This window comes from Diaporthe batatas (assembly GCF_019321695.1).
Source record: "Diaporthe batatas strain CRI 302-4 chromosome Unknown Contig00011, whole genome shotgun sequence".
Taxonomy (NCBI): Eukaryota; Fungi; Ascomycota; class Sordariomycetes; order Diaporthales; family Diaporthaceae; genus Diaporthe; species Diaporthe batatas.
The window spans coordinates 2,124,693-2,148,240 of NW_025408558.1; the positions used below are offsets into that span (position 1 = coordinate 2,124,693).

General features: G+C 54.2%; 7 protein-coding genes across 7 annotated transcripts; 3 read left to right on the forward strand and 4 right to left on the reverse strand.

The window, feature by feature from the left end:
• Positions 1 to 78: 78 nt before the first annotated feature.
• KVR01_009056 (uncharacterized protein) lies at positions 79 to 4,703 on the forward strand (the record flags this gene model as incomplete). Its single annotated transcript, XM_044792586.1, has 8 exons — positions 79 to 360; positions 415 to 676; positions 751 to 1,110; positions 1,161 to 1,185; positions 1,245 to 1,823; positions 1,876 to 3,728; positions 3,779 to 4,093; positions 4,153 to 4,703. 8 exons carry the CDS (start codon positions 79 to 81, stop codon positions 4,701 to 4,703), a joined length of 4,227 nt encoding a protein of 1,408 aa, XP_044641558.1.
• Positions 4,704 to 4,906: 203 nt separating this feature from the next.
• On the reverse strand, positions 4,907 to 6,302 carry KVR01_009291 (uncharacterized protein; the record flags this gene model as incomplete). Its single annotated transcript, XM_044786811.1, has 2 exons — positions 4,907 to 6,046; positions 6,222 to 6,302. The coding sequence occupies 2 exons, from the start codon at positions 6,300 to 6,302 to the stop codon at positions 4,907 to 4,909; spliced, it is 1,221 nt and encodes a 406-aa protein (XP_044641793.1).
• A 1,534-nt stretch (positions 6,303 to 7,836) lies between these two features.
• Positions 7,837 to 9,054, forward strand: KVR01_009610 (uncharacterized protein; the record flags this gene model as incomplete). The annotated part of the gene is made up of 1 exon (XM_044788781.1): positions 7,837 to 9,054. One exon carries the CDS (start codon positions 7,837 to 7,839, stop codon positions 9,052 to 9,054), a length of 1,218 nt encoding a protein of 405 aa, XP_044642112.1.
• Positions 9,055 to 9,391: 337 nt separating this feature from the next.
• KVR01_009193 (uncharacterized protein) lies at positions 9,392 to 11,237 on the forward strand (the record flags this gene model as incomplete). The annotated part of the gene is made up of 1 exon (XM_044789753.1): positions 9,392 to 11,237. The coding sequence occupies exon 1, from the start codon at positions 9,417 to 9,419 to the stop codon at positions 11,235 to 11,237; it is 1,821 nt and encodes a 606-aa protein (XP_044641695.1). The 5' UTR covers positions 9,392 to 9,416.
• Positions 11,238 to 11,288: 51 nt separating this feature from the next.
• Positions 11,289 to 12,503, reverse strand: KVR01_009484 (uncharacterized protein; the record flags this gene model as incomplete). Its single annotated transcript, XM_044793108.1, has 2 exons — positions 12,496 to 12,503; positions 11,289 to 12,370 (listed from the first exon to the last, which is right to left on the reverse strand). Exon 2 carries the CDS (start codon positions 11,967 to 11,969, stop codon positions 11,289 to 11,291), a length of 681 nt encoding a protein of 226 aa, XP_044641986.1. The 5' UTR covers positions 11,970 to 12,370; positions 12,496 to 12,503.
• A 26-nt stretch (positions 12,504 to 12,529) lies between these two features.
• KVR01_009364 (uncharacterized protein) lies at positions 12,530 to 15,084 on the reverse strand. The gene is made up of 3 exons (XM_044794601.1): positions 13,918 to 15,084; positions 13,355 to 13,817; positions 12,530 to 13,293 (listed from the first exon to the last, which is right to left on the reverse strand). Exons 1-3 carry the CDS (start codon positions 14,153 to 14,155, stop codon positions 12,714 to 12,716), a joined length of 1,281 nt encoding a protein of 426 aa, XP_044641866.1. The 5' UTR covers positions 14,156 to 15,084; the 3' UTR covers positions 12,530 to 12,713.
• Positions 15,085 to 20,281: 5,197 nt separating this feature from the next.
• On the reverse strand, positions 20,282 to 22,487 carry KVR01_009530 (uncharacterized protein). The gene is made up of 3 exons (XM_044786246.1): positions 22,251 to 22,487; positions 21,991 to 22,159; positions 20,282 to 21,900 (listed from the first exon to the last, which is right to left on the reverse strand). The coding sequence occupies exons 1-3, from the start codon at positions 22,283 to 22,285 to the stop codon at positions 20,722 to 20,724; spliced, it is 1,383 nt and encodes a 460-aa protein (XP_044642032.1). The 5' UTR covers positions 22,286 to 22,487; the 3' UTR covers positions 20,282 to 20,721.
• Between the last annotated feature and the right edge of the window lie 1,061 nt (positions 22,488 to 23,548).

Genomic DNA, 23,548 nt, shown 5'->3' on the forward strand with positions numbered 1-23,548 from the left:
TCTGCATTTGAGCAGCGAGTTACAATTCTCCTAATCTATGCTCGAGATCAGAACTTCCGTCTTACCCGACCAGTTTAGATGGCTCAATCAACTGCAGCCTTCAAGGTCGAGGGCGAGCTTCTAGCCCTTTGGAACACAGCACAGCAGGAGTTTCTCACATCTAACCTCGCAGGAAATCGTCTCCTCAAGGAAGATGCTGAGGATGTTCCAGATCCGGCGGAGTGGCTGCAGTCTTTTCAGGACAAGCGAGACAGGAAGGCGAGCAAGATTTCCAGTACCTGCAGGAAGGTTGGGCGACATCTAGAGACTATCCAAGTCTTTGTACGTTTGGTTGGCTTTTCTGTGTCTGTGGCGACTGCAGTAAGTATCTCCACTGAGGAGGAGCTGAGATCATGACAAATTGACAATCGCCAGGCCGCCCCTGCCGCTTCACCTGCATCATTGGTTGTGAATGCATTCGCTTGGCTGTTCGACTCCTGTGTCAAAGTTTCGAAATCTTTTGACCAAATCGAGGGGTTTTTCCGACTCATCGCGAACAGACTGAAGGGTCTTCAGGTCATCAGTGAGCATCTGGGGAACAACAACCTTCACATCCTCCGGGAATGTATCGTCCAAATATTCATATGCTGTCTCAAGATCTGCAGGATCGGATCTGAGCAAGTCGAACATAGGATCAGTATGTTCCAAGCTTCTGTGTTCTTACGAGTACAGTCTGTTTGAGTGATTGCACACACTGATGCATCTCTACAGAGACATGGGTTTCACAGTTGAGCGGAGATGATAAAATAGACTCGGAGCTTCAAGAGTTCAACAAGGTCGACGAAGCACTGCGCTACTTCATTGAGATAGCAACATACAAGACCGTCGCCCAAGCGGGAGAGGCTTTGACACAAGTCATTGCGGGCATGAAGAAGCTCCTCGACTCGGACGATCGGTCTCAACGTGACGAAATGCTTGACTGGCTTTCAGTTCTGGAGGCGCCAAAGATGCACGAAAAGGTCGTAAGTGAGGTGCCTAAGGTTTCTGTGGGTGGCAACTGGCTTCTCAGATCTGAGCTTTTTAGAGCTTGGAAAGAGCAGGATGTCAATCGCATTTGGTATACAGGCGACCGTAAGTCACTCCCGTTTCATGGCTAGAACAACATAACTAAAACATCAAAGCTGGCGCTGGCAAGAGCGTGATAGCGTAAGTTCCATTGCCCACATGCACAACCCGCTGGAAACTGACATGTTTGTGCTTTTTAGATCCGTCATTATCGAACACCTGAGGTCATGGGCAAGCATTCCACCCCAGGAAGGCAATGTGATGCTTGGTTATCTGTACTTGTCCTACACATCAAAGCCAGACATCAGGGAACTTCTTGGAAGCATTTTACGCCAATTCCAGTCGGACATCCCATCCCATCCTGTCATCATGGAGAGGTTCCATGAGTACCAAAGAGGCGGAAAATACAGCAACAAAGTTCGGAGGCCCCATTTAGAGGATATAATATCCATGTTGACCGAAATATGCAAACACAAAACTGTCTTTGTGATTGTGGACGCCTTGGATGAGCTTGATATCAGCACTGATGTCAACAGCCGCTCAACCCTATTGCGACTGGTTCAGGAAATTCAGCCGAACGTCAAAGTTCTGGTGACATCGAGGATCTTAGAGCATCTGAAAATCCTCCAGACCGGGTTCCAAACCGGAAAGATTGAAGCGCATGACGAGGATATGGACAAATACATCGACTTCGCGATCAAAAACTGCGCCTCTTTGCCGTCTTTTCCAAGCTATCACCAGGAGATAAAATCGCAAGTCAAGCGGAAATCCGGCAAGATGTAAGTCTATATCCAACACTCATATCACCTTCCGTACTGAAACAGTTCCAAGGTTCATCATTGTTCGGCTTCACATGGCCGCTCTTTCTGATGTTCAGGTAGAGGCCGAGCTAGAAAGCCTACTGGAAAAGTTGCCAGACAGCATTGAAGGCGCTTACAAGATCACAATGGAACGGATAAGTGTCCAGCAAGACGCCAAGAAGGACCGGGCTATGTCTACCCTTGGATGGGTAACATATGCCAGACGGCTACTTTCGATTCGAGAGCTCCAACACGCTCTAGCTACGGAAGAGTATCCAGGTCGAAGCGGAGAAAAGTATCTGCGCAAAGGCAGCGACATCATTGCAGGTTGTTGTGGACTTCTTGTGACAGACTTAGACGACATGGTTCGCTATGTTCATAGGTCTGCCCGGGAATTCTTCGACAAGCAAATTGGGAACGACACCTTTCTTCCAAACTTCGATAAACGCATGGCCATGGCCTGTGCCAGTCACTTGTCCACATTGGCGACCCATCCGCAATTAGCAGCATCTATTCATCGTCGCAAAATTGTGATGAAGATGATAGATGAAGATTTCCCACTAGCGTGCTATGCTGGGCAGTTTCTCCATACACATCATCGCAGGATTCGGGATCTTCAAAATGACGAACATCTTGCCGACACGATCTATTCTCTAGTCTCAGATGAGACCAGCAGAGAAATCTACAGTCGCCTCCTTCGCAGATTCAAAGCATACGTCAGGACCCGCACGTTGCTGGACGATGACAACAGAAGGGGGATCTCACGGCAGCCGCTAGCAAGGTCCATTGGGCCTCTCCATATCGCAGCATTCTTGGGCCATCCTCAGGTAGTCGAACGACTGATTGAAGAAGGAGCGGACGTTAACGGGTTGGATCGATACAGACAATCGCCATTGATCGTCGCAATGAAGAGTGGCCGCGATAGCGCTGCCGGGATCCTGCTCAGCAAAGGGGCTGAGGTTAACCTTGCCACAAAAAGAGGCCACATCATTCTCTTATACGCGATGGAGAGAGACTACAACACTGTCAAGCAGATCATCGGTGACATCAATGGCGATATTTCAGATGAGGATTTCCTCCAGATCTTGGGCATTGTGTCTATGATCATACTGGCTTTGCTGCAAGTCTTGCGGGCATTGATGGAGAGGCTGCTCGTCCAGCCTCGTGCCACATCCACGGTATCTAGCTCTCTAATTCAAGAACTCCCGTCGACGCCTGAATTGGACAGCTCTCTTTGGAAGTACAAAAGGCTACTTCATGCAGCCTACGGGGGAAATGAGGATGAAGTTCTTAAGCTTCTCGAACCCACGGCTTCGGAGCCGGTCAACCTGGATCTTGTTTCTCCTGAAGCCGAGTCTAACTTCGAAATTTCCAACAATTTTAGCGGGCTGTACTACGACTCGGACTATGACTATGACTCGGACTCGGACTCGCAAAGCTCATGGGCAGGTTCAGACAGCAGGGACTCGTCACCTCATCCAGTCGGAAGTAGCGACGAAGAGAGTTTTATTGGAGACTCTGATGAAGAAACCTCCAGCTCCATCGGCTCAGCTGGAGACAGGAGCAGAAAAAGTTCGGCAGACTCCACTGAGGACGCCGATGACATAGAAGTGGAGTATGAAGAGGCTGTCTCTGATAACGGTAGCGAGGGTGACAAAGAGGTCGATGTGGATCTAGTGAGACAACAGGGCACTGGTGAGGCTGTTGTGGAGCCCGGATTGGCAGGCGAGGACACGCAAGATCCTGTGGATGAGCTCGTCATCAGCTCGAAGTTTGACGGTTACGACATGTGTTCGGAGGATGACTCGTCTGATGGGACCGTCGAGGACATCCAAGCTGACGACAGCGACGACACGGACGATGAGTATGAAAAGTCATCACAAGGCATGTTCCCCATAATTATCGATTGGAAACCCAGGCTAATGCGTTTATAGGAGACAGTGGTCTGGCTTGGTCGCATGATTCTCGGCCCACTTCCGAAGTTGACACAATCAAGACTGCTTTTTTGAGGACCGCCTGTTTCCTTGCAGCCGAAAGAGGAAACAATAGAATCGTGCAGATATTCCTCGGGCGTGGAACATCTCCTGACCTGAGGAACTTTCAAGGGCAGTCTCTCCTTCATCGAGCTACTGCTAGAAACAACCAGAGTCTCGTCAAACTTCTACTCGACAACAATGCCGACGTTGACAAAAGGGACGAAAACGGAAGGACCCCGTTGATGGCAAATGCTGGCGAGAAAAAAGAATCAGGTGAGTGCTAGGTTGTCTGCCCAGGTGTGCGAGGTGACAGCAGATTGACTATTGATCAGTCCTCAAAGTTCTTCTTCGACATGGCGCCGACGTGGGCCTGAGGCAGCGAGAGGGATGCCATGAGATGTACGAAGCAGCCGTCTTTGGTGCAGTTGATGTCGTCAAATTTTACCTAGATCATTGGATCGATCCTTCTATCACGAACCATTTTGGATGGACACCCCTCCATGGAGCCGCGGCCAACGGCCATCTGGAATGCGTTCGGCTCCTTCTTGATAAGGGGGCTGACCCATCACCGGTCTCTGACACTGGCTTAACACCTCTTGATTTTGTTCTCCGGGGCCAAAAACACTACGACCACATATTGACGGGCGGAAGGCATTATGAAGCAGAATTGACCCGAGCAAAGGAACTAAGTGTGGAAGACAAAAGTGAAAACAGAACACAGATCCAGGAGCTACTGTCCAAGCATCGAGCATTGACTTCTACGGAGATGAGGGAAAAGATTGGAGAGCGTGCCTTCGAGAAGAAGATGAACCACCCGGGCTGGCGAGATTGCGATACTTGGTGGGACTCGAGGACAAAACCATATTTCAGTTACAATGACTGAAGGCGACGATGGACGGATTAGTACCCAGTTGTAAAGGTGCCCAGGTGTTTTGCGAAAGGCGAGATTGGTCTGGTGGGTAGTGTTTCTCATTTCTTTCTGTTGTGAACATACCCCCCTTCTTTCATTTTAAGGGGGGGTTAGGAATTCGCCCATTCAATTGTCTGCCGGACCCAGGAATAGAAGCACCACATTCAGCAAATCCATTATTTTCCCTCCGCTGCGTTCTTCATATCCTCTTTCCATTGCTCGAGGACTTCATTCGCGAACGGGTCATCACTCAACATCCTCCAACCCACCAGAGCCATGCCCTCTCCACATTCAATAGCCCTGTCGAAGGATTCGCTCGTTCCAGCCACAGCAGCAAAGGGCTTCGTATGGTTTCCCTCGCCCGGCCCAGTCTCAATCCCGAAGCTACCGTGGAACCCCGGACACTCGTAGCAGACATCGCCCATATCCGTGCTGCCGGCAAGGAAGTCGCTCGGCTCATTCAGGTGCACCGTTCCCTCGGGCATAGCCTCTACATACGCCTCACACAGCTTCTTGCTCGCCCTCACGTCGGCGTACGAGTTGAGGGTCTCAACCTCGTACTTGCAGTCCGTGGCCAGAGCCGCGCCCTCAAAACACCTCAGCACCCTCTGCCACAGCGTCTCGGCGTGGACCTTGGTGTCGCTGCGTACGTAGTACTCCACGGTGCAGTGCGCAGGGATGATATTCGGTCTGTCTCCTGCCCGCCTGAAGACGCCGTGGATGCGCTCAAACGGCCGGATCTGCTGGCGCAGCATGGCGATGGCGTTGTACGAGAGACACACGGCGTCGAGGGCATTGGCGCCCTCCCACGGGGCGATGGCGGCATGCGACTCCCTCCCGGTGAAGTGCACCCTCTTCTTCACATTGGCCAGCATCGGGACGTACGCCACGCCGCGTATCGGCGCCGGGAGGCGGGACCCCGGGCCCGGGTGGACCATCAGGCTCGCCGCACAGTCTCGGTAGGCGCCCGCCGCGATCAGCTTCAGCTTGCCGCCGCCGCCCTCCTCGGCCGGCGTGCCGAGGAGCCGGACGCGGCCGGGGGACTTGGACTCGCGCAGCGCTGCGGCTGTTCCGAGGAAGGCGGCCAGGCTCGATGAGGCGATGAGGTTGTGCCCGCAGGCGTGGCCGATGCCCGGGAGGGCGTCATATTCCGCGTTGAAGATGACCAGCCTCCCTCCTGAGCCGAACTCGGCCGAGAAGGATGTCTCGAGGCCGAAGGCGTGCGGGACGACGGTGAAGCCGAGCTTGGTCAGGAGCTTGACGAACGTGTCGTGGGCTTTGTGCTCCTCGTACGCCAGCTCTGGGTTTGAGTGTATCTAGAGGGCATTGTGTGAGGCCATGAACTGTAGCTAGGGTGGTAATGCGTTCTTCCGGCTGCAAGGGACTGCGCATTGACATGGGATAGTACGCAGGGAGGTACTACTGGCAGGCGTCTGAGGATGGGCTGGGGAGGGGGAGGGGGAGGGGGCGTCGCATGAGGGTTCACTGTACCTCGTCATTGATGAAGCGGAGATCTTGGAGACGGGATTTGATCTCTTCATGGATACTGCCTTTTGCATCAAAATTCGCCATGTTCCCGCCGCAGTTCCCGAAATAGTAGTCAATTTAGATTTGGCAAAGCTTCCCGGAATGTGGGCGACCTCACGATGTCTGAGTAATGTAGTCGCTTGTGTCGTGATGAGTGCATTTCATTTGCTTCGGCAGCTCCCAGATTAAAGTTTCGAACCGCCGCCACCTGGGCAGTGGGCACTCGCTATCTGAGCCGACCCACGCAAACCGGCCGGATCTGCAGTCCGGCCCGCGAACGGCACGCCCGCCGAGCTGGTCAAAGCTAGCAGTCAGCGCTTGGGCTCAGATCTGCTTCTAGAAGAAGAGAAGGTAGATGGCACGACGCCTCAAACTCAAGGAACGAATAGGATCCCGTAAAGTACAGATGGTTGGCTTGGTTCTGGGGTACGCTTGAGCGATGTCGGATGAGGTAGGGCGTGCTGAGGTGGTATCGTTCGGTGAATCGAAGCGGTTTTCGAGGAGTCTGGGCTACGCCTGACGTGCCATCGGCAGGTTCTGCAACCTACCGTGGTTCATGTGGCTCGTCGCCCGCCTTAGCTGCAGATCCTGGGCGCTCACTGCCCGAGCCGCGCGGGAAGAACAGACATCTCAGACGAAATATCCTTTTCTTGGCCGAAGTGATCTCGACCACAAACAGGCAGCCTACCCCGGTACGTGGGATGACCAAGGCGATGTGGAATGCATGCTGGATGGTGGTCTCGAAAAGCCTATCCGGGCGCTCATCCGGGTCCCACTATAGAAGCCAATGCTTGATACTGTGGCTGTTCTCTCACGACGCATGTCATCTGCCTTGCTCGCCGGCATTCACCCGACACAGAGTACTTCTTCTGCGGTGGTATCGAGCCTCCGCAGGAAGTAAATGCATGACTCAAACTAAGTTTCAGCTGAATCGGCTGCCATTGGCCGCCCTGTTACGTTCATCAGGACATGGGCGGCAATTCGAACAACGGTTGACATTGGCCCTCACGGCGTGCCATGGCCGGAAGCGAGAGCTTATTCTGATACTGTAGCCATGATGGGAGACAGAAACAGTTGATTGGGTACCCATCCCCTGGAATAACACAGTGTGGTAATATCCGGCGAGTCCCTGTTCGCCTCAACCCTGCTAGCACTGTATCGAGTGACAGTGATGCCCAGAGGGGACTAAGGAAAAGGCAAATTGAGCAGAAGTGGTACCATTATAGCCAAGCAGGTTCTTCAGCCGGAGGCACCGCTCCTGTAGAGCGGAAGAGAGGTTCTCAAATGAGAGCGGCTTCCGACATGAAAGCCATTCTCATCGTCGTCACTCCTTCACTGCGTGGCTTGTTTTAGCATAACACGCAGTCGCTCGCTATATCATCGCCGGACGCACTGGCACCGAACGAGTCATCGACCACATCACTTATCGAACCCCCATCCCGCGCGTGGCAGTTTGCCCCATTCAGGCCCATCGGCAACGGCTCGGAGACCTGAGACCCGAAGCCCCGGCGGCATCATCCGACGAATACGCGACAGCTTGACACGGGCGATACACAACCAAAGCCGCCGCGATGGCATTATGGACCTAAAATCCTTCAAGATATCGCAAGATGTCCCCACAGTCGTGCCTCGCGATCAGGGCGTCGGCGGCGGCGGCATCGATATCGAAAGCATCGATGCCGCCCAGCGATACGCCATGGTGACACTGCTCGGCTGCGCCTTATGGAACAGCCTCGAGATGGTGCCGATCGTCCTGCTGACATTCAAACGATACTCTGGATTGTATTTCTGGAGCATGGTCTTTTCCATTTTGGGTGTTGTATTGACAGCTCTGGGCTTCATCCTTCTCATCTTCGACATCGGCATGGACAGAGCATTCCCACCGGCCTTCATGGCGGCTTTCGGATGGGCGCCGATGGTGGCTGGGCAGAGCCTGGTTCTCTTCAGCCGGCTTCATCTACTTCGCATCTCTAGGAAGCTGAGGAGAGGGATCCTGGGCCTGATAATATTCACGATCATCTTTATCCAAATACCCACGTTGGTTCTCACCGTCGGCAGCCAAACAAAACACGAAGACCAACATGTATGGGCCAGTGCCTACCAGATCGTGGAAAGGATACAGGTGGTTGTGTTCTTCCTGCAAGAGATTTTCCTCAGCTCCTTGTACGTGTGGAGGTGTTTCAAATTCCTCGTGGCCCGGGATGGGAGCGAGGCGGGCTGCAGCAGCGACAGAGCCCGCCCCGATGTCCAGAAGATGTTCATCCATCTACTCATCGTCAACATCATAGTCATCGCCCTCGATGTCACAATCATCGGACTGCAGTACTCGGGTCTTTTCTTATTCCAAATAAGCTACAAGCCCTTCGCCTACAGTGTCAAGCTCAAAATTGAAGCCAGCATCCTGACCCAACTGGTCGATTTCGTCAAGGCTAGGCACAGGTACGGGACTTTCACGCTGACGCCTGAGGCTCAACAGGAGTGGGACAACACTCTCGACCGAGTTTTTGGCACGGGAGCGGACTTGAAGAGCGATGATGAGTATCACGACGGAAGGAAAATCAAACCGCAAACTGGAGCGAAACATGTCGCTTCGAGCGAGGGCCCAGCCAGTGGCTCAGGTTCGGGCACAGCACACACAAACCACCCTTGGAAAGATATGCAACAGGAAGTCGTCGTCTACCCAGCCAGGTGTGCGCAAGGCAACCTAGGCGCTCCATTTGTTCGGTGGTGGCATCCCGAAGAGGTCAAGGAGGTATATAGTCGGAGGCAATCACAACGCCCGCCGGAAAGATTGTAAATAAAATCGATGCCACTTTAATACTGCGAGATATGGACTTTGAGTCTTCTGTCAACTCGGCCCCAGTTGGGATAATGCAGCTGTGTAAGTCCATCTCAGGTGACGTAGGATTCCTCCCCGCTTGATTGTGCCTAAGCCCACTCACTGAGCGTCAGTTGTTGGTTCTTCAATATTACTCCACCTAACAGCTGCACGTCAGCCAACGAATCTCCACTGGCTACTGTATAAGTATGCTGCGCCGCCGCACCGACTCTTTGTTGAAGAAAGCCTACTTAAGTAGCACCGTTTCAGGGGCCTCATCGTTTACATACCACCACTTCCCAAGTTCTGTTGACTACTACCATTCCAAGCCTCATGTTGAAATGGCAAGCTTTCCGGATGACGTTCTCAGACACGTCTTTTCATTTCTCCCGCTAGAGACACTCGCTCAATGCCGCTTGCTTAGCCGATCAGCGGAGCCCTTAGCGAGGGCTTTCCTGTTCCGGCATGTCCGTCTCGAGATGGGCTGCGATGTCAAGCTGTTCCTCAACATCGCCAAAACTGAGAGGCTGAGACCTTTTGTTCGAGAAATCACAGTGGATCTTTCGCAGGAGCGCCCAGACAGCGATGGGGCCGAGTATGCCCGTGGTATCCAAATTCAGTCATGTCGACAAACACTGAGGGCTATTCCGCTCGTCAGACTTTTCAGTGGGCTAAAGACTTTGAATCTGAGGTTTAGCGGGCCAGATGTCTATTCCAACGGTACGGAGACGGAGGAGGTGTCTCCACCCACATTCCCATCAACATTTACAGAAAATATTCTCCAATGTATTTCTGGGTGCTGGACAAAGGAATCTCAGGACCAGTGGGTGCGTGACTTGCACAGATGGCCTATAACCAGGGACGAAGCTCCTGGGAACCTCATGGTTGTGTCAGAACCGGGTGATTCCGGCCTACTCGAGGAGTTAGAACACTTCGGCGCCGTGCAACCCTCTCCAGGTCCAGCCATCAATCTTTCGACCTTGACAATATCCAATCTCTCTGAGCAGGATTCGGATTATCTCGCCTCTTCCAGCGCGATGAGAAGTTTCTTCGAGACACAGTCATTGTCGACTCTGCAGCTACTGACCACCTCCGGACCACACGCTGATGACAACAGTCCCAGTCATGGGAAGGTCCTGCACAATAGATACAAATTTTTCCAAAGTGTTCCCTCGACCTGGCTGTCCCCTTCGGTGGCAGACCGCCTGCGCACCTTATCCCTATTTTCGCAGGAATACTGGGGCTATATCCCGAAGATGGACTTGAGATCCCTGGGAAGACTCCCGAACCTCAGGACACTGGCTCTGGGAAGGTATGTTTTCACCCATCAGTGGCAGGTTGACTGGGTGGCAGGGCTCGGCTCCGAAAACGGACGAGGGGGTCTCCAAGAGCTCTACCTGGACGACTGTCCGATAATGTGGCGAAGCCGAGTCCCCCCTCCACTAGACAACGAAGGATTCCCGCGGGAAGAGCTCCTGTCGTTGGGAAGGTTCCATCCCAAATATAAGTTTGCCGTCGCCGACTTTGGTCTCCGCTGGAGCAGTGTCCTGGATGAATGGCGTCAGAAAGTCCCGTCTCTGAAGGTCTTCAGAATGGGCTGTGGTAATTGGGACGGAGTGGACAGCACCGCAGTAGCAATGGCGCAGGCGGGCTGCCGTGCCCCAGCCACCGTCCTCTGGTATCCCGTGCGACAGACGGGGTGCCAGTCTAAAGCTGCCCGTGACGCGCTCTCGAGGAGGAAGCGCCGGGCCACTGATGCAGTGCATCTGAACTACGACAAACCTCCGGCCGAGGCCCTTTATCAATACGGCCCGGACGCCATCCGGGATGGGGCTGGCTTGGGGCAAGAATGGATTCTACGTTATGTCCACTTCGAGATCGGTGTATTTGAGGGCCCGTCTTGGGACGGTGAGGACTTGGAAGCTGCTCTCGAACTCGAGTTCGAGGATGGACATCAGCGATACGTGGACATCAAGCTCCAGGATGAAGAGGCACTCGACGCGCTCTATGCCTCTATAGGCTGTCATAACTACCGTGAGGTCGTCGCCCGGTACAAGCGGGCATATGATACGGCGTTCAAAAAGGAAACCCAAGCGATCATAGCTTCAGCATCGCAGAAGATGCCCAGAGAGGATGCTCCAGTCAGGCCCGATTGGGATTAAAGGGTCCAGCAAGCATCAATGATAAAAGTGCCATTAATGCATTGGGCTTTTCTACAGGAAGCCCCTCAACGCATCGTCCAACGTCCTGCCCTCCCTCATCGCGACCGCGTCCCCCTTCCTAGCCAACCCAACGCGATTATGCCAGACGACCCTCATCCCAGCGTCCGTGGCACCCTGCACATCCCCAGCACTGCCCGCAACAAACAGGACCTCGTCCGCGCCGACACCAAGCTCGGGGTAGACAGCCTCGTACGCCGCCCTGACGGGCTTGTAAAACCCGCTCTCCTCGGCCGCGACAGCAGCGTCGAACCTGAACCCGCCGCCCACGCACTCCTCCGCCCGCCGCACGGCAGCACGCCCCAGCTCCGCGGAGCAGTTCGTCACCACGCCGAGCCGGTAGCCCCCGCCCCTCAGCGCCGCCAGCACCCGCGCGACCTCGGGCCACGCGTGCAGGCCCGGCTCCCAGCCCCGGAGCAGCGCCACGGGCGCCGAGTCCGGGAGCCCGGCGTCGCGGGCTGACTGCCGCACGAGGGTCTCGTATGCGGTTGATGGCGCCGCGTACGCGCCGGCGCCGAAGGTGAGCTCGAGGTATTGCTTGCGCCAGCGGCGCCCCTCCTCTGGTGTCCCTGAGGGGGTCGAGGCGTCCCAGAGGCTCCAGGAGTCGAGGAGGGCGGTCAGGAGGTCGAAGACTATGGCCTTTGGGCGCCAGTTTGTTTCGTCGTTTTGTGTCATGGCGGCGCCTGTTCTGTGTTTGTAACGTCTCTGAGAGCTTGTGTCTTGTTTGGAATAGTGAAAGTCAGGATGGTGATCTGCACCCGTTTTCTCGTTTTACACAGGGCTGTTGATGTCGGGGCGGGCACGTTCTCGCACTAATAAACCTGAGGGTCGCCGGCATTGTCATAGTCCGGGTTCTGTCGACGCGCCCTTGGACCTCCGAGGGCGGAGCCGTTGCGGAGGACACTAAGTCCGACTGGGCCCGGTGGATTTGAACCAGACGATGCGAAACACATGATAGAATCATGCTGCAGAGTAAATTCAGCCAGCAATGTAAAGTCCTATGCTTTTTTTGCATTGATGTCTGTGAAAGCACTTGGCAACGGCCTTGTCCAGCCTTCCTTGTGGTATAGTCCAGGCTAGATATAGCACGTCGAGTTAGCCTGGTTGAAGAGCGATTATATAGATACCTAGGTACTTATATCATTGGGTGGTGTCTTTATTGAGAAGGAAGAATAAAAGGGAAAGGGGGACGATTGCTCACCTCCAAATAGTTCACTGCACGTTCTTTGCAGATGTGGATACAATTGTTTTGTCTGTTCTCGATGGATATGATTCTTATTCAACCATGAAGACCCATGCACCAAAGACAGGAATATCGTGTAAATAGGGTGGTATCATAGAATTGAGTTATCGAACATATACGCGCTATAATCGGTCAAAGCATTACGATCTCAGCGGTCCTGCGAGACATCCGGATCTCTAATCCCTCGTCAGCCTCACCTCCGTCGTCACAGTAATCGCGCCATCGACGGGGGTCCCAAGCCGATCCCGCGACTCGAACACATCCTGTGAGCGGCTGACATTCGTGCTCGTAACAGGTGATGCGTCCTGCAGCCACGTCTCGCCGCTCCGCGCGCTCACGGCCGTCAAGGGCGCGCCGCCGCGCTCGAGGTCGGCGGCGCTGCCGCCGCCAGACAGCCGGTTCCACTGGTTGTTCTGCCTCGTCAGCTCGATGGCGTCGTCGTCGAGCGCGTGCACCTGCGACGAGGTGTTTGTCTTCTTGCTCGGGTACGACTTTGACCCCGAGAACCCGGAGGTGCCCTTCGACTTGCCGTACCGGGTCGTGGCGGAGTTGTAGGTGCTCTTGAGCGCCTTCTTGACGGCGGCGGGCGTGTAGTGTGACACGAGTGCGCGCAGGTGCGGGAGGCATCCTGTGATGATGTAGACGCTCGTCTCGATGATGGACCAGCCGACGAGGTCGACTGAGGCGAAAGTGCGGTCGCCAAAGGCTGCGGTGCTGAAGAAGATTCGTGCGCGGATGATGGATGCGATGATGCCGCTGCGAGGAGGGTCAGCTGATAGTGTTCAATACATTGGGCGAGTACTCTGTGCGCGCTTACAAACTTGCAACCAGGAACACAGCAACCAGCGCTAGTCTCTTGACCAGCGGCATCTTGAGGTGCCATATAGTCTGCAGAGGCAACGCCATGATCGCAAAGTCTAGGACAAAGCCGGGCAGGGCCTGCGCGTGGAAGAAAGCCTGCACGTCGAAGCAGCGTCCCCCCGGGATGGTCCTGTCCCACCAGAACTCGATCGGCGTGCACTGGAAGCAGGCCGCCACGATGAGCGAGACTGAGGTCATTGCGGTGAGGATAAAGAGGATCCACGCCGCGGTGCGCGTCGCGCCCTTCCAGTTGAACAGACGCAGGTATAGGCAGATGATGCCCAGCTTGGGCAGGGCCACCGAGGCGAAGTAGATCAGCTCGAAGGCGAGGATCGACTGTGCCCAGCCCCTGAGTAGTACCGGGTTCTCCTCCTCGACGAATTCGACGTGGCGCCCGACGCCGCCGACTTTTGTCATGACTGTCACCGAGTATGAGCAAGACTGCCTCTTCACAGAGGTCTCGAGGGACCCTCCCGCGGAGCCCGTCCACGGGTTGCGCTCGCGTGGTCAGCCACTTACTTATTCCCACCGCACACATTCCCAGGTTCACCACATAAGCCGCGCACAGAAACATGTCGTCGGCGTAGATGCCCCCTCCTTGGAACCGTTTCGCATAGAACCGCAGGTTCAGGATGAGCGTCGTGAGGACTGCGAAGGCGACCGAGATGCCGACCAGCTGATAACTCCTATCCTCCGCCAGGTACTCTGGTGTGAGCTCCGCCCGCCGCACCGCCATCGCTATCTCCATACTGTCCATCTTCCCTTCGGTATCGGGTTGTATCCGCAGTGGTGTGGGGGTGGGAACCACCGTTGTCGTTTACCCCAGGTTTCCAGTGGTGAGACGGCGCTGGCAATTAGAGAGGAGTCCCCCAAGCCGGCTCGGGATGTTTTATTTCGAGCTTGTGTTCGGCCGTACGGGCATGGCAAGTGCTTGGCTAGGGAGTGGAACAAGAGAGTTTGACTGACACCTGCGCGGGCAAACATTACTCACCTTGGGCTGGGGGAACGGGGGGGCACCTGCTTCTTCTAAGTTTAGTCGAGCAACGCACACTCACACCCAAGCGGGAACCCACACCATCGTCTATTTTGCCATATGGGCCTGCCTGGCCCAGGAGCGCGGAGCCCGGCCACTGGGATGACGTTGAGGGCCTACCTAGGTAGGACTTGTCCGAGGATGGCCCGCCCAGTGAGGACGTCTCGGGCGGCTCATGCACGACTCAGTTCACGTTCGATCCTGCGGCGGCTTGCATGGCATAGGCCACTCTGGATATTCACAAACACGGATGCAACTGCTTCCCGCCGAGAAGTGGAGTAAGGCCCCCAGAGCTCGCCAGGGGTCCACCCAGGGAGTGCATGTGGATGTGAGCTGCCGATGGGTCCTTGGCAGGGTACCCTGCGCAGATTGTATGCGGGCTCAGATGCTGTTGAGGATGATCGGATGATCTTGGCCCGGCCAGGTTGCCAGGTTGCCAGGCCTGCTCGCGCCTCGACGGCCTTGATCTGCACTTGAAGACGTCTGGGGCGTTAGATCAGGTAGCATTGTATCTATTGTACCATGAATCGAAGTTGCAGCAGCCTCCTGGACTCGGATCGGTCAGCCATTTCTCCTGCAACCCCAAAGACTGATCAGGCCGCCAGGCTGCCAGGCCGTTGTATTTTGTTGTCATCCGTACCGTCGGGGCTGCAGCGCACGGCCAAGCACATGTGCATGCAAGCGGAAACCCCCGAGAAGCAAAACGGGTGGAGAGTGCGCACAGCGCCCCAGACTTCGGCCCTGCGGGCGCAGGCTGGAGTTCTGGTTGGCTTCGAAACAGTGGCGGCTGTTCCAGGGATGCCCCTACAATGCGCTCTGGCATTGCGGGCTGTGGACCCGCCTAGACGTAGTGCGCGACTTGGCCCCCTTATTTATCCCTCCGTCATTCATGCAAGGCGGCGAGTTGAATTGCTACAAATAGTCGTCTGAATTCAAAGAGTCTCAGCCGCTATGTCGGGTCTTCCGGCTCTTTGAGAGACGGCAAATCTTGTCTACGGCACCATTAGGGTGATAGAGTTCGGGTTCATCGCTTCATGCTTGCCCGTAGACTTTGGGCCTGGTCCTGAAAGCGATGATCGACGATGAGGAACCGCCTAGGGTACCAGAAAACGGGATCTCAGAGATCTCTTGTTCGACCCCATGCGTGTTAGGCCAGGAGGCAGCTGAGGCAAGAACTGGCGACCCACAAGGTCGCGGGGCAAGATAGGCGAGAGCTTGAGAACCACAAAGATGGGGCTCCGGACCAGCTTCCCGGATGGCTTTGACTCAGTGAGAATCAGTGAGGAGTGGAGCGGGATTTACATGGCCATCTAAGCAGTGGCCAGTGACCGTGCTCTGCAAGCTTGGAGGTTGATTCCACCCTGGCGACAAGGCCTCTTCGGCATCTCTCATTCGCAGGTTCATCATCAAAGTGTCCGATAATGTCGTGCATGGAACCCTCGCACGCCTGGAAACCACATTGATCGGCACCTAGGCTTAACCGGGCACCAATGAGCAACTAGCCAGTCAAGCCAGTCTGCTACAGGCTGTGGCAGTTCTCCCTGAACATTAGCAATTTCCGATAGGAGCCTCCAGGGCCTAAGAACCTGCCGCCAAAATTAAAGTTTGACCAATTACACCGAGGCAGCCACGGGGCTCAAAAACCCAACCGTCGGATCAACGTCGTCACCTCGGCTCCGTTCGTCTCACCTACCACCAACCAGCACCGCTTGCCGGGATGCTGTTCGACGGCGTACCTGCCAGACACTCTAGCGAGGGAGCACGTTATGCAGCGCCCACAGCGAAACGCACGAGTGATGTGGCAGATCATGCTGAGGGGGGTACTAGGCGAATCCAGACAGTTCGAAGTGGATCGCACGCGATCTTGTAATCTTCCATCAGTAATGTAGAAACCAGAAGCCCGGCACCTGGGTGCTGGGCAGCCTCGCAGCCTGGGCAGGCGTGCCGGCATGGAGGGAGTGTGCAGATCATCTGGGCACCGAGCACGGCCCGGGCCACTAACGGTTTAGGGCCTCGGCTTGCGAGTCTCTCGAAGTTTGAGGGAGGTCTGCTAGGCACGGTATATTTCCATGGTTATAGAGCAAGTTACTTTCATAGGCTGGAAGCATACTATAGTGAACCACTCCATTTTGTGCTTTCAATGCAGTCCGCGTCTGCCGGGCGACATCCTGCTGGTTGTGAGACTGGCCTCCGGGTATCCTGAAGTCTGGGTATCATTGACGGTGTGACCAGGCCGGCGTTACGCAGTAGGGTTTCGGGTTTTGCGGATTTTAAAAACTGTGTAGGCAGACTGCACTCTTGGCCCGCCCGGGGAAATGCTTGGAAGGACCCAAGTGGGCGGATTTCTGGGGATAGTTTACGAATGCCGACAGTCCCGAGCAATGATTCTCGATGCCAAGCAGCCCGTGGGAGGTTGCCCTCAGACAGTCGGTCATCTGCGCAAAAACTCCGTGGACATCTTCCTTGCCTACTGTGGATCGCGGGATTCAACCCCTGGTCACATTCAGGAGTAGTATTACCACTAACTTGGTAATCGACATTTTGCCTCGTCGGGCCTCAACAGCCTGTAGTAGCGGGGATAGCAGAAGAAGGCTAGAGACAAAAGGACATTAGAAGGAGTTTAAGCTTGCCTAGTTGGCCCACAATGCAATTTACATCTCGAGACGAGGACTGTAGTCTGCCTTACCTCGACATATCTCTTACCGAAGTCGTTCCTGACCGGCGCAGCCTTTGCCGAAATAGTTGGTTCCTTTCAATCTTCACTCCAACCCTTGAGAATTTTCCCTCCGACCGTCGTGTCTAGTCGCATTCTCGTAAATATTCTGCCGCAGGTGGAAGTGCATAGCACTATATTACGCAACCCCTGTGAGCCTGCCCTGTCTCTGGGCGCAATTTCTCATTGCAGTAGCCGGCTCCAGTTTGCAGGGCTTCCAAATACCGAGATGCGTCACGTTATTTGCAACGCCTGCGAAATTTTTCCATATCCCCCATCATCGGCAGTCAAGATGAAAGAGGAGCCACCGTCTTTCCGGTGTGCTGATGTAGTGCGTCACATGCTCAGATCTCGCCAGGCTGCTCCGAGACAGATCCCGACCGCAATGTGAAACGCCTCGTCTCCAAAAGGTAAGGCCTCAAGCATGAGATAGGAGTAAAGATAGGGCGCCAGCATTACAGGACTCGCATCCAATATCACAAACTTCATGATACATGCGTAGTGAAGCACTCCCAATAGGTTGACTGGCACCGAGTAGCGACTTATGAGTGAGAATGTGAGCGTCGATCAGGTTCTAGCCCTACCTAGGTGACAACACGGGCAACATTCTTGCCCAACCCAGATTGGCAATGAGCTCAGCCCAGTGAAGGCACTGGTTGTTTTGAATCTTGTCAGCCCCCAAGTGAGTGAGACAGCTCGTATCGATAGCTCAAACGTGACAAATTTCTGCACAACGGCAAGTCGTTGCCTGATGGAATAAAATAAAGAAGTACTGTACAAATACGCATCTTGTCCGAATGATACAAAGCGAGGCAAATAAATCACACAACCAAGTCGAGGTAGGCGGTTCTTTTGTCCAAAACAGTATTTGAAGCGATCCAGTTGTCGTCCAGAAGTCGACTGACGAATTATCACACAAAGCCACCCCATATGCCCTCCGCCCTCAGTCCTCAGCCATGGGATAATTCTGATTGGCTTATAATGCGTCTACCTGATCGACGGTTCGGAATCTGTGAACGGTTTCGTTGGGTGATTTCGCTCTTAATCAGTATACATCCCGAAGGCGTACGGTCCCTGGACACAGCCCTGGAGTGGTAAACGCTCAAAGACCCGGAAACAGAATCTGCAAGATCTTCAGAACCCCGGCCCTTATCCTGTCGATTAAGATGCTTGCTACCACACGACACCCATCAAGAAAATATATCGGGGGGACCAGATAGACAACGGCCATACCTATTCAGCCAAGGCAAATCACAAACAAGAGCTGTCGACATCAGCAATGTAGAAGACTGTCACGGGTCAGAGCTAGTCATGAAGGAAAGTTTCCGAACGGTATAAATACTCGCGACTTAGACTGGGGAATCCCATACACGGTAAAGGATACGTATGCAGAAGCATGCAGTGTTGACTGGGTGTGCATGATCGCGGGCACTCAGGTGTTCAATAAGCATTGCGTTCAAAGTTCCTTGTGGCCAGAATGACCGGGATAGGACACAATCCAAGCAAGTAGCCTGAAAATATCATGATAGCGAATTTGTGTGAACCTCGGTCTGTACTCGCGAGATTGACTTCCGCTTTGATGTTTCATCAATTGATCTCAAGTGAAAACAGACCAGCTTTCCATTGCATCGGCTCCCACCACCTAGGGATACGTTTCCGCACTTGCCCCCTGTTTCAGTCCGTGGTCAACTCTATTTACCAACCTCCATTGGGGCAACGCAAAGCACCTCCAGGAGCTCAACCACAACACAAGCCATCATAGCTATCGCTAATAACACACTGAGATGGCTCATGTGAGCCTGAGTATTCCGAGATACTACTCGGGTAGTGTAGAGGAAACCGCGGGACTCACCTTGCTAATGTTTCATTCGTCATCGATCAAGGCCCGCCAGCAAGACGTTCCATTGCACGACTTCATTTTCGAGATAGTGATGAGAACGGCGGGTATGAAACCAGGAGGGACTCACTCCAGTGGAGGCATAGTCAGCAGTATTACCCATCCGCTTGAAAAGCCGGCTGGGGTGTGTCTCCTCGGGAGACGTGGGTGTGGCAATGGCAACAGAGAATGCTGAAGCCAAAGCGAAGAACGGCATGAACCGAATCGTGGGCAAGGTATTTCAAAGTCTTTGGAAGAACAGACATGTTCTTGTCTTGATGGGGTTCTCGCTGGGGTTCTTGATGGGAGCATTGTGAAAATCGAAACCACAGACCACACAAAACCCAACTTACATGCTGAAGGAATTTAGCCTTTTCAGATTGCTCCTTACACGGACGGCATGAATGCATGCAACAGGCTGGACCAGTCTTTGCGTCACTGCGCCTCGTATTGTCATGATCCATAATAGTTGATGCGCCAACAAGAGTGTCGGCACAGGATCTCAGAGAACTACTGGGGACTTCGAGCTGACGATTCGAACCAACAGCATTCCAAACTAAAGAGAGGGAGGAACCACATGAATGCGTACACCGTATTCAGTACCACTGGCAGTCCATTGGAATGCCAGAAAAAAGAGCCTCGTTCCTTGTCTGTGGTTTAGGTGGTGCTGTTCTGCGTCTGCTCCTGCTCCTGCTTGAATTGGCGCGGTCACGGTTGACGGCCTGCCTCAACTGAGGATCTCTGTCAACGAGAGGCGGAGACCGGCAGGGACTAGCATCCAATGTGTTCAGCCTGGAGAATTGAAATCCGGCCTTTAGCCGTGCGCGGAAACATTGATCCAACGGCTCTAGCTTAAAGTTCTGTCAACCCTCCCGAAGCCTAGCTACATATGTGTAAGTTGTCGGAGTGGCCCTCGACCAGAGCTAAGTAGGTCGCGACGCCACCTGAGACATTTATTAATGGCTACCCCAAGACTGCCCATATCCGAGTTATGCTCTCTCCCCCAGTCTGGACCCGCGGCACTGCGTGCAGACTATCATGGGCTGCCACCCAGCAGGTCTCACTTAGAAGCGACAAGTAGTAAGACCGGGTGTTCAATGATCTCAAGAACCCATAATCTATCCTCAATACGTATACCATACCCAGGCACCTAGGTACCAAGTAAGGTTTAACTTTACAAACCAGAGCACGCTTGCCCTGCATGCATCATGCACTTAGCCATGAAACATCCAGACCAAACAATGGGAGGTGATCGATCAACTCTAATTTAGAGGCCAAGTTTATTCCAGTTTTGATTTTTCAGACGACAGGACATGCGATTTGTGTATCAGCTGGGCAAGTCCACCAACGCCATCCTATGCAGCAGAAGTGAGACGCAACCGCTCGATCTAAGCCCTCACCGGGGGTAAGCCGTGTGTCTATATGAAGCAACACAGCCCGACAAAAACCACGCGCCAGAAGCATGAGGGTGGGAAGGCCAGAAACAACTGCCGGAATTGGAAGGGTATTGAAGGCGGGTGTTAAAAAATAAGACAGACACAAAGCAAGATTTGTTGGCCGCACCACCAAAAAGGCCACATTTGACATGAATGAACAGAGCCCACCCATTCTCCTCCCCCTGTGGATATTACGATGATCTAGGTGAAAAGTAAAGAAGCTTGGGACTTTTTTTCTTTTTGTCGAAGACAGTGCCATTTCTCGTCATGTCGTGAAGATCCTGAGCTTGCAATCCACGCCCCCGGTGGCAACCACACACCGGATCTGCACGTCCTGGGCTTTCGGCGTGGTGCCGTTCCTCGCTTCTCCGTCCTGCGACCGGGTGGGGGTGCCATCGCCAGCCGAGGCCTCGACGCTCCGCACGATGCTCGGTGCCCAGCGCAGCGAGGTGATGAACCTCTCGTGGGGCTCGCCAATGACCTTGATACAGCGGCACTCCTGGGTGAGGTCCCAGCACCGCAGCGTCTTGTCGTCCGCCACCGAGAGGAGGTACTTGCCGCCCGGGTGGAAGACGAGCGCGCGCACCCAGTTGTCGTGGCCGATCAGGGTCTTGAGACATATCCCGCGGGCGTCCCAGAGCCGTATCGCCTTGTCCCTGCCGCCCGTGGCCATGTATTCTGCCGAGCTGCTGCTCGGAGGGGGTTTTGTCCGACCGGCAAGCGGAGCGAGGTATTGATATGAAGCCGGGGGAGCGATGGCGCAGCATTCGATGTAGTGTTCGTGGCCTGTCATGATGACCTTGCTTTCTGTGCTGTTGGCCTCGGAAATATCCCACAGCCGGGCGGTCATGTCGTCTCCGGCCGAGAGCAGGTAGCGGCCGTCGAAGGATGGGTATACATCCCTGACCCAACCGCTGGAGCCGCTTAGTGTCCTGACGCAGAATCCTGTGGTGACATCCCATATCCTCAATGTCTTGTCCCTGCTCGCACTGACCAGCAAGTTTGCCGAGGCAGGTATAAATCGCACTGCGCTGACGCTATGATCGTGACCTGCCAGCGTCCGGATGTTGTTGTAGTCTGAGGCTGGGTCCCACAGCTTGATGGTCAAATCCGAACTGCAGGAAGCCAGGAGAGTGTTGCCCTTAGGGCCGCCAAAATCGACATCGAGAATGGCTCTAGTGTGGCCTTTGATGGTGTTCTCCAGCTCGCCAACATCCCAGTCCCATATTTTTATCGTATAATCGTCAGAGCCGGTGGCAAGCAGAGAAAAGACAGGGTGGAACGCTATGCAGTTGATGGTATTTCGGTGTGATTCGAGTGTGTATCGAGGTGGTGGTTTGGGCAACCAAGACGAGGGGTCTTTGTTGCGCTGTGTCAGGGAGGCGGGGGTTATGCTGTCGAGTTCAGACTGCAAGGCGGTATTTCGCGATTCGAGATCCATGATCTAAGGGAGACGAGACAATCGGTCAGGCATTGCGCGCGAGAGAGCATGGGGAGGGCGAGGGCGAGGGCGAGGGCGAGGACCCGCGCATACCTTCTTCTGTAACCGCACGATGCTGGTCCATTTCCTCTCGAGCAGGTTCTCGTACTTCTTGGCCGTGGCAGCGTCGAAGCCATCTTCTTCCAGGTTGAGCTCTGTCCTGAGGGCGGCGGCGGAGTTTGGGAGGTTGTTGGCAGCCAGGTAAGCGATGATGGACTTGTGCCTGGGCAGAGCACCATTAGCGTCGCGTGGTAAGACCACCAAGAGGCGGTGTCATGGCGCGGTTGGACGTGGTAATGGACGTGGTAACGTACAGCTCTTCGGCTTGGCGACTTGTCAAAACACTCATGGTGGGAACTTTGGTGACGGGGGGAAGGGCGACACCAGCCTGGCCTGTTTGGGGTGGGAGAAAGGGTCGGTCTGCGGCGGGCCTCCACTTGCTGGCCTACAGCTTCGGGCTGCAAATCGCTAAGCTCAGATGCTGTCCAGAGTTGGCACCTGGCACACTGCTGGAGAACTGCAAAGATGGCTGGTACGTCATGGCCTTTTAGAGATAACTTGCATACCGTCGACCGACCGACCGGCCCTCGAGGTGGACGTCGCGGGGTTGCCACGGAAAATTGTTGCACCGACCCCAACCCTGGGAATGTACCTAGGTACTTTCCCGGGGCACTCAGGTATCCAGCATTCCAGCAATGCGGTCCATCTTCTGAAACTAAATGTTGCAACGCCTGCGACTTATCATTAAACCCATCTTTACATTTACTGACTGGTCACATGTCAGCTCAACGCATCTCCAGTTGGGTCCCTGACACACGGCTTGATCTTCAACCGACCACGTTTACCGCCAGTAGGAGCCACGTTTGCGGGTGGACTCTAGAGGCTCGAGCTTTGTCCTAGCCAATTCTATGATCAGCGCTTTGTTTCTCTTCCCTCACCGCCGCACTATACTCTTTATGTTCTTCCTCTTCAGAAATAGTCACACCTTAAGATTCCTTGCCAGTGCATCTTGCCGTGCCTGGGCTGGGTCGCTAGCTGACACCTTGAAGATGTGACTGCAGCCCCACGAGCTTCCAAGGGTTCGGCTATAACAGGGCTTGGATCGAAAGTTCGAGAATAAACCGAGTGTATATGCCAAATGCAACTGTAAGCTTGTAGGACGACTAATGACATGATAGGCACTATGGCCATCGCTCGGCACACAAGTCATTACGGCTGAGCAATGTCACCCGTAATATCTCTAGGTCCTGTTACCTCAAGTTGTTCAAGTTGTCTGGCCGACCTGGATTTGGGCCCAAGTATCGAATAATAGCTGATTAATCCGACTCAAACTTTAGGGTCAAGGGGTATTACTTTGGCCAGCAATAGTTGCAATTGTACTGATGGATGGTGCCAGCAAGTTTGAAATATATGTGAGGTGAGAGTAAAACAGGGTGTTGGTCATTAGTAGTCTGACAGTCTGAATGGGTGAGCAACAGACTACCTAGGTACTGATATTACCCACCCGCAAGCAAAAACCCATTGCCAAAAAGTCACCGCAGAACTCAGTCAATTACCCACACTTGCCCGAACGAGAACATTCGATAGAACACATCTAGCTTCGGCCGAACCA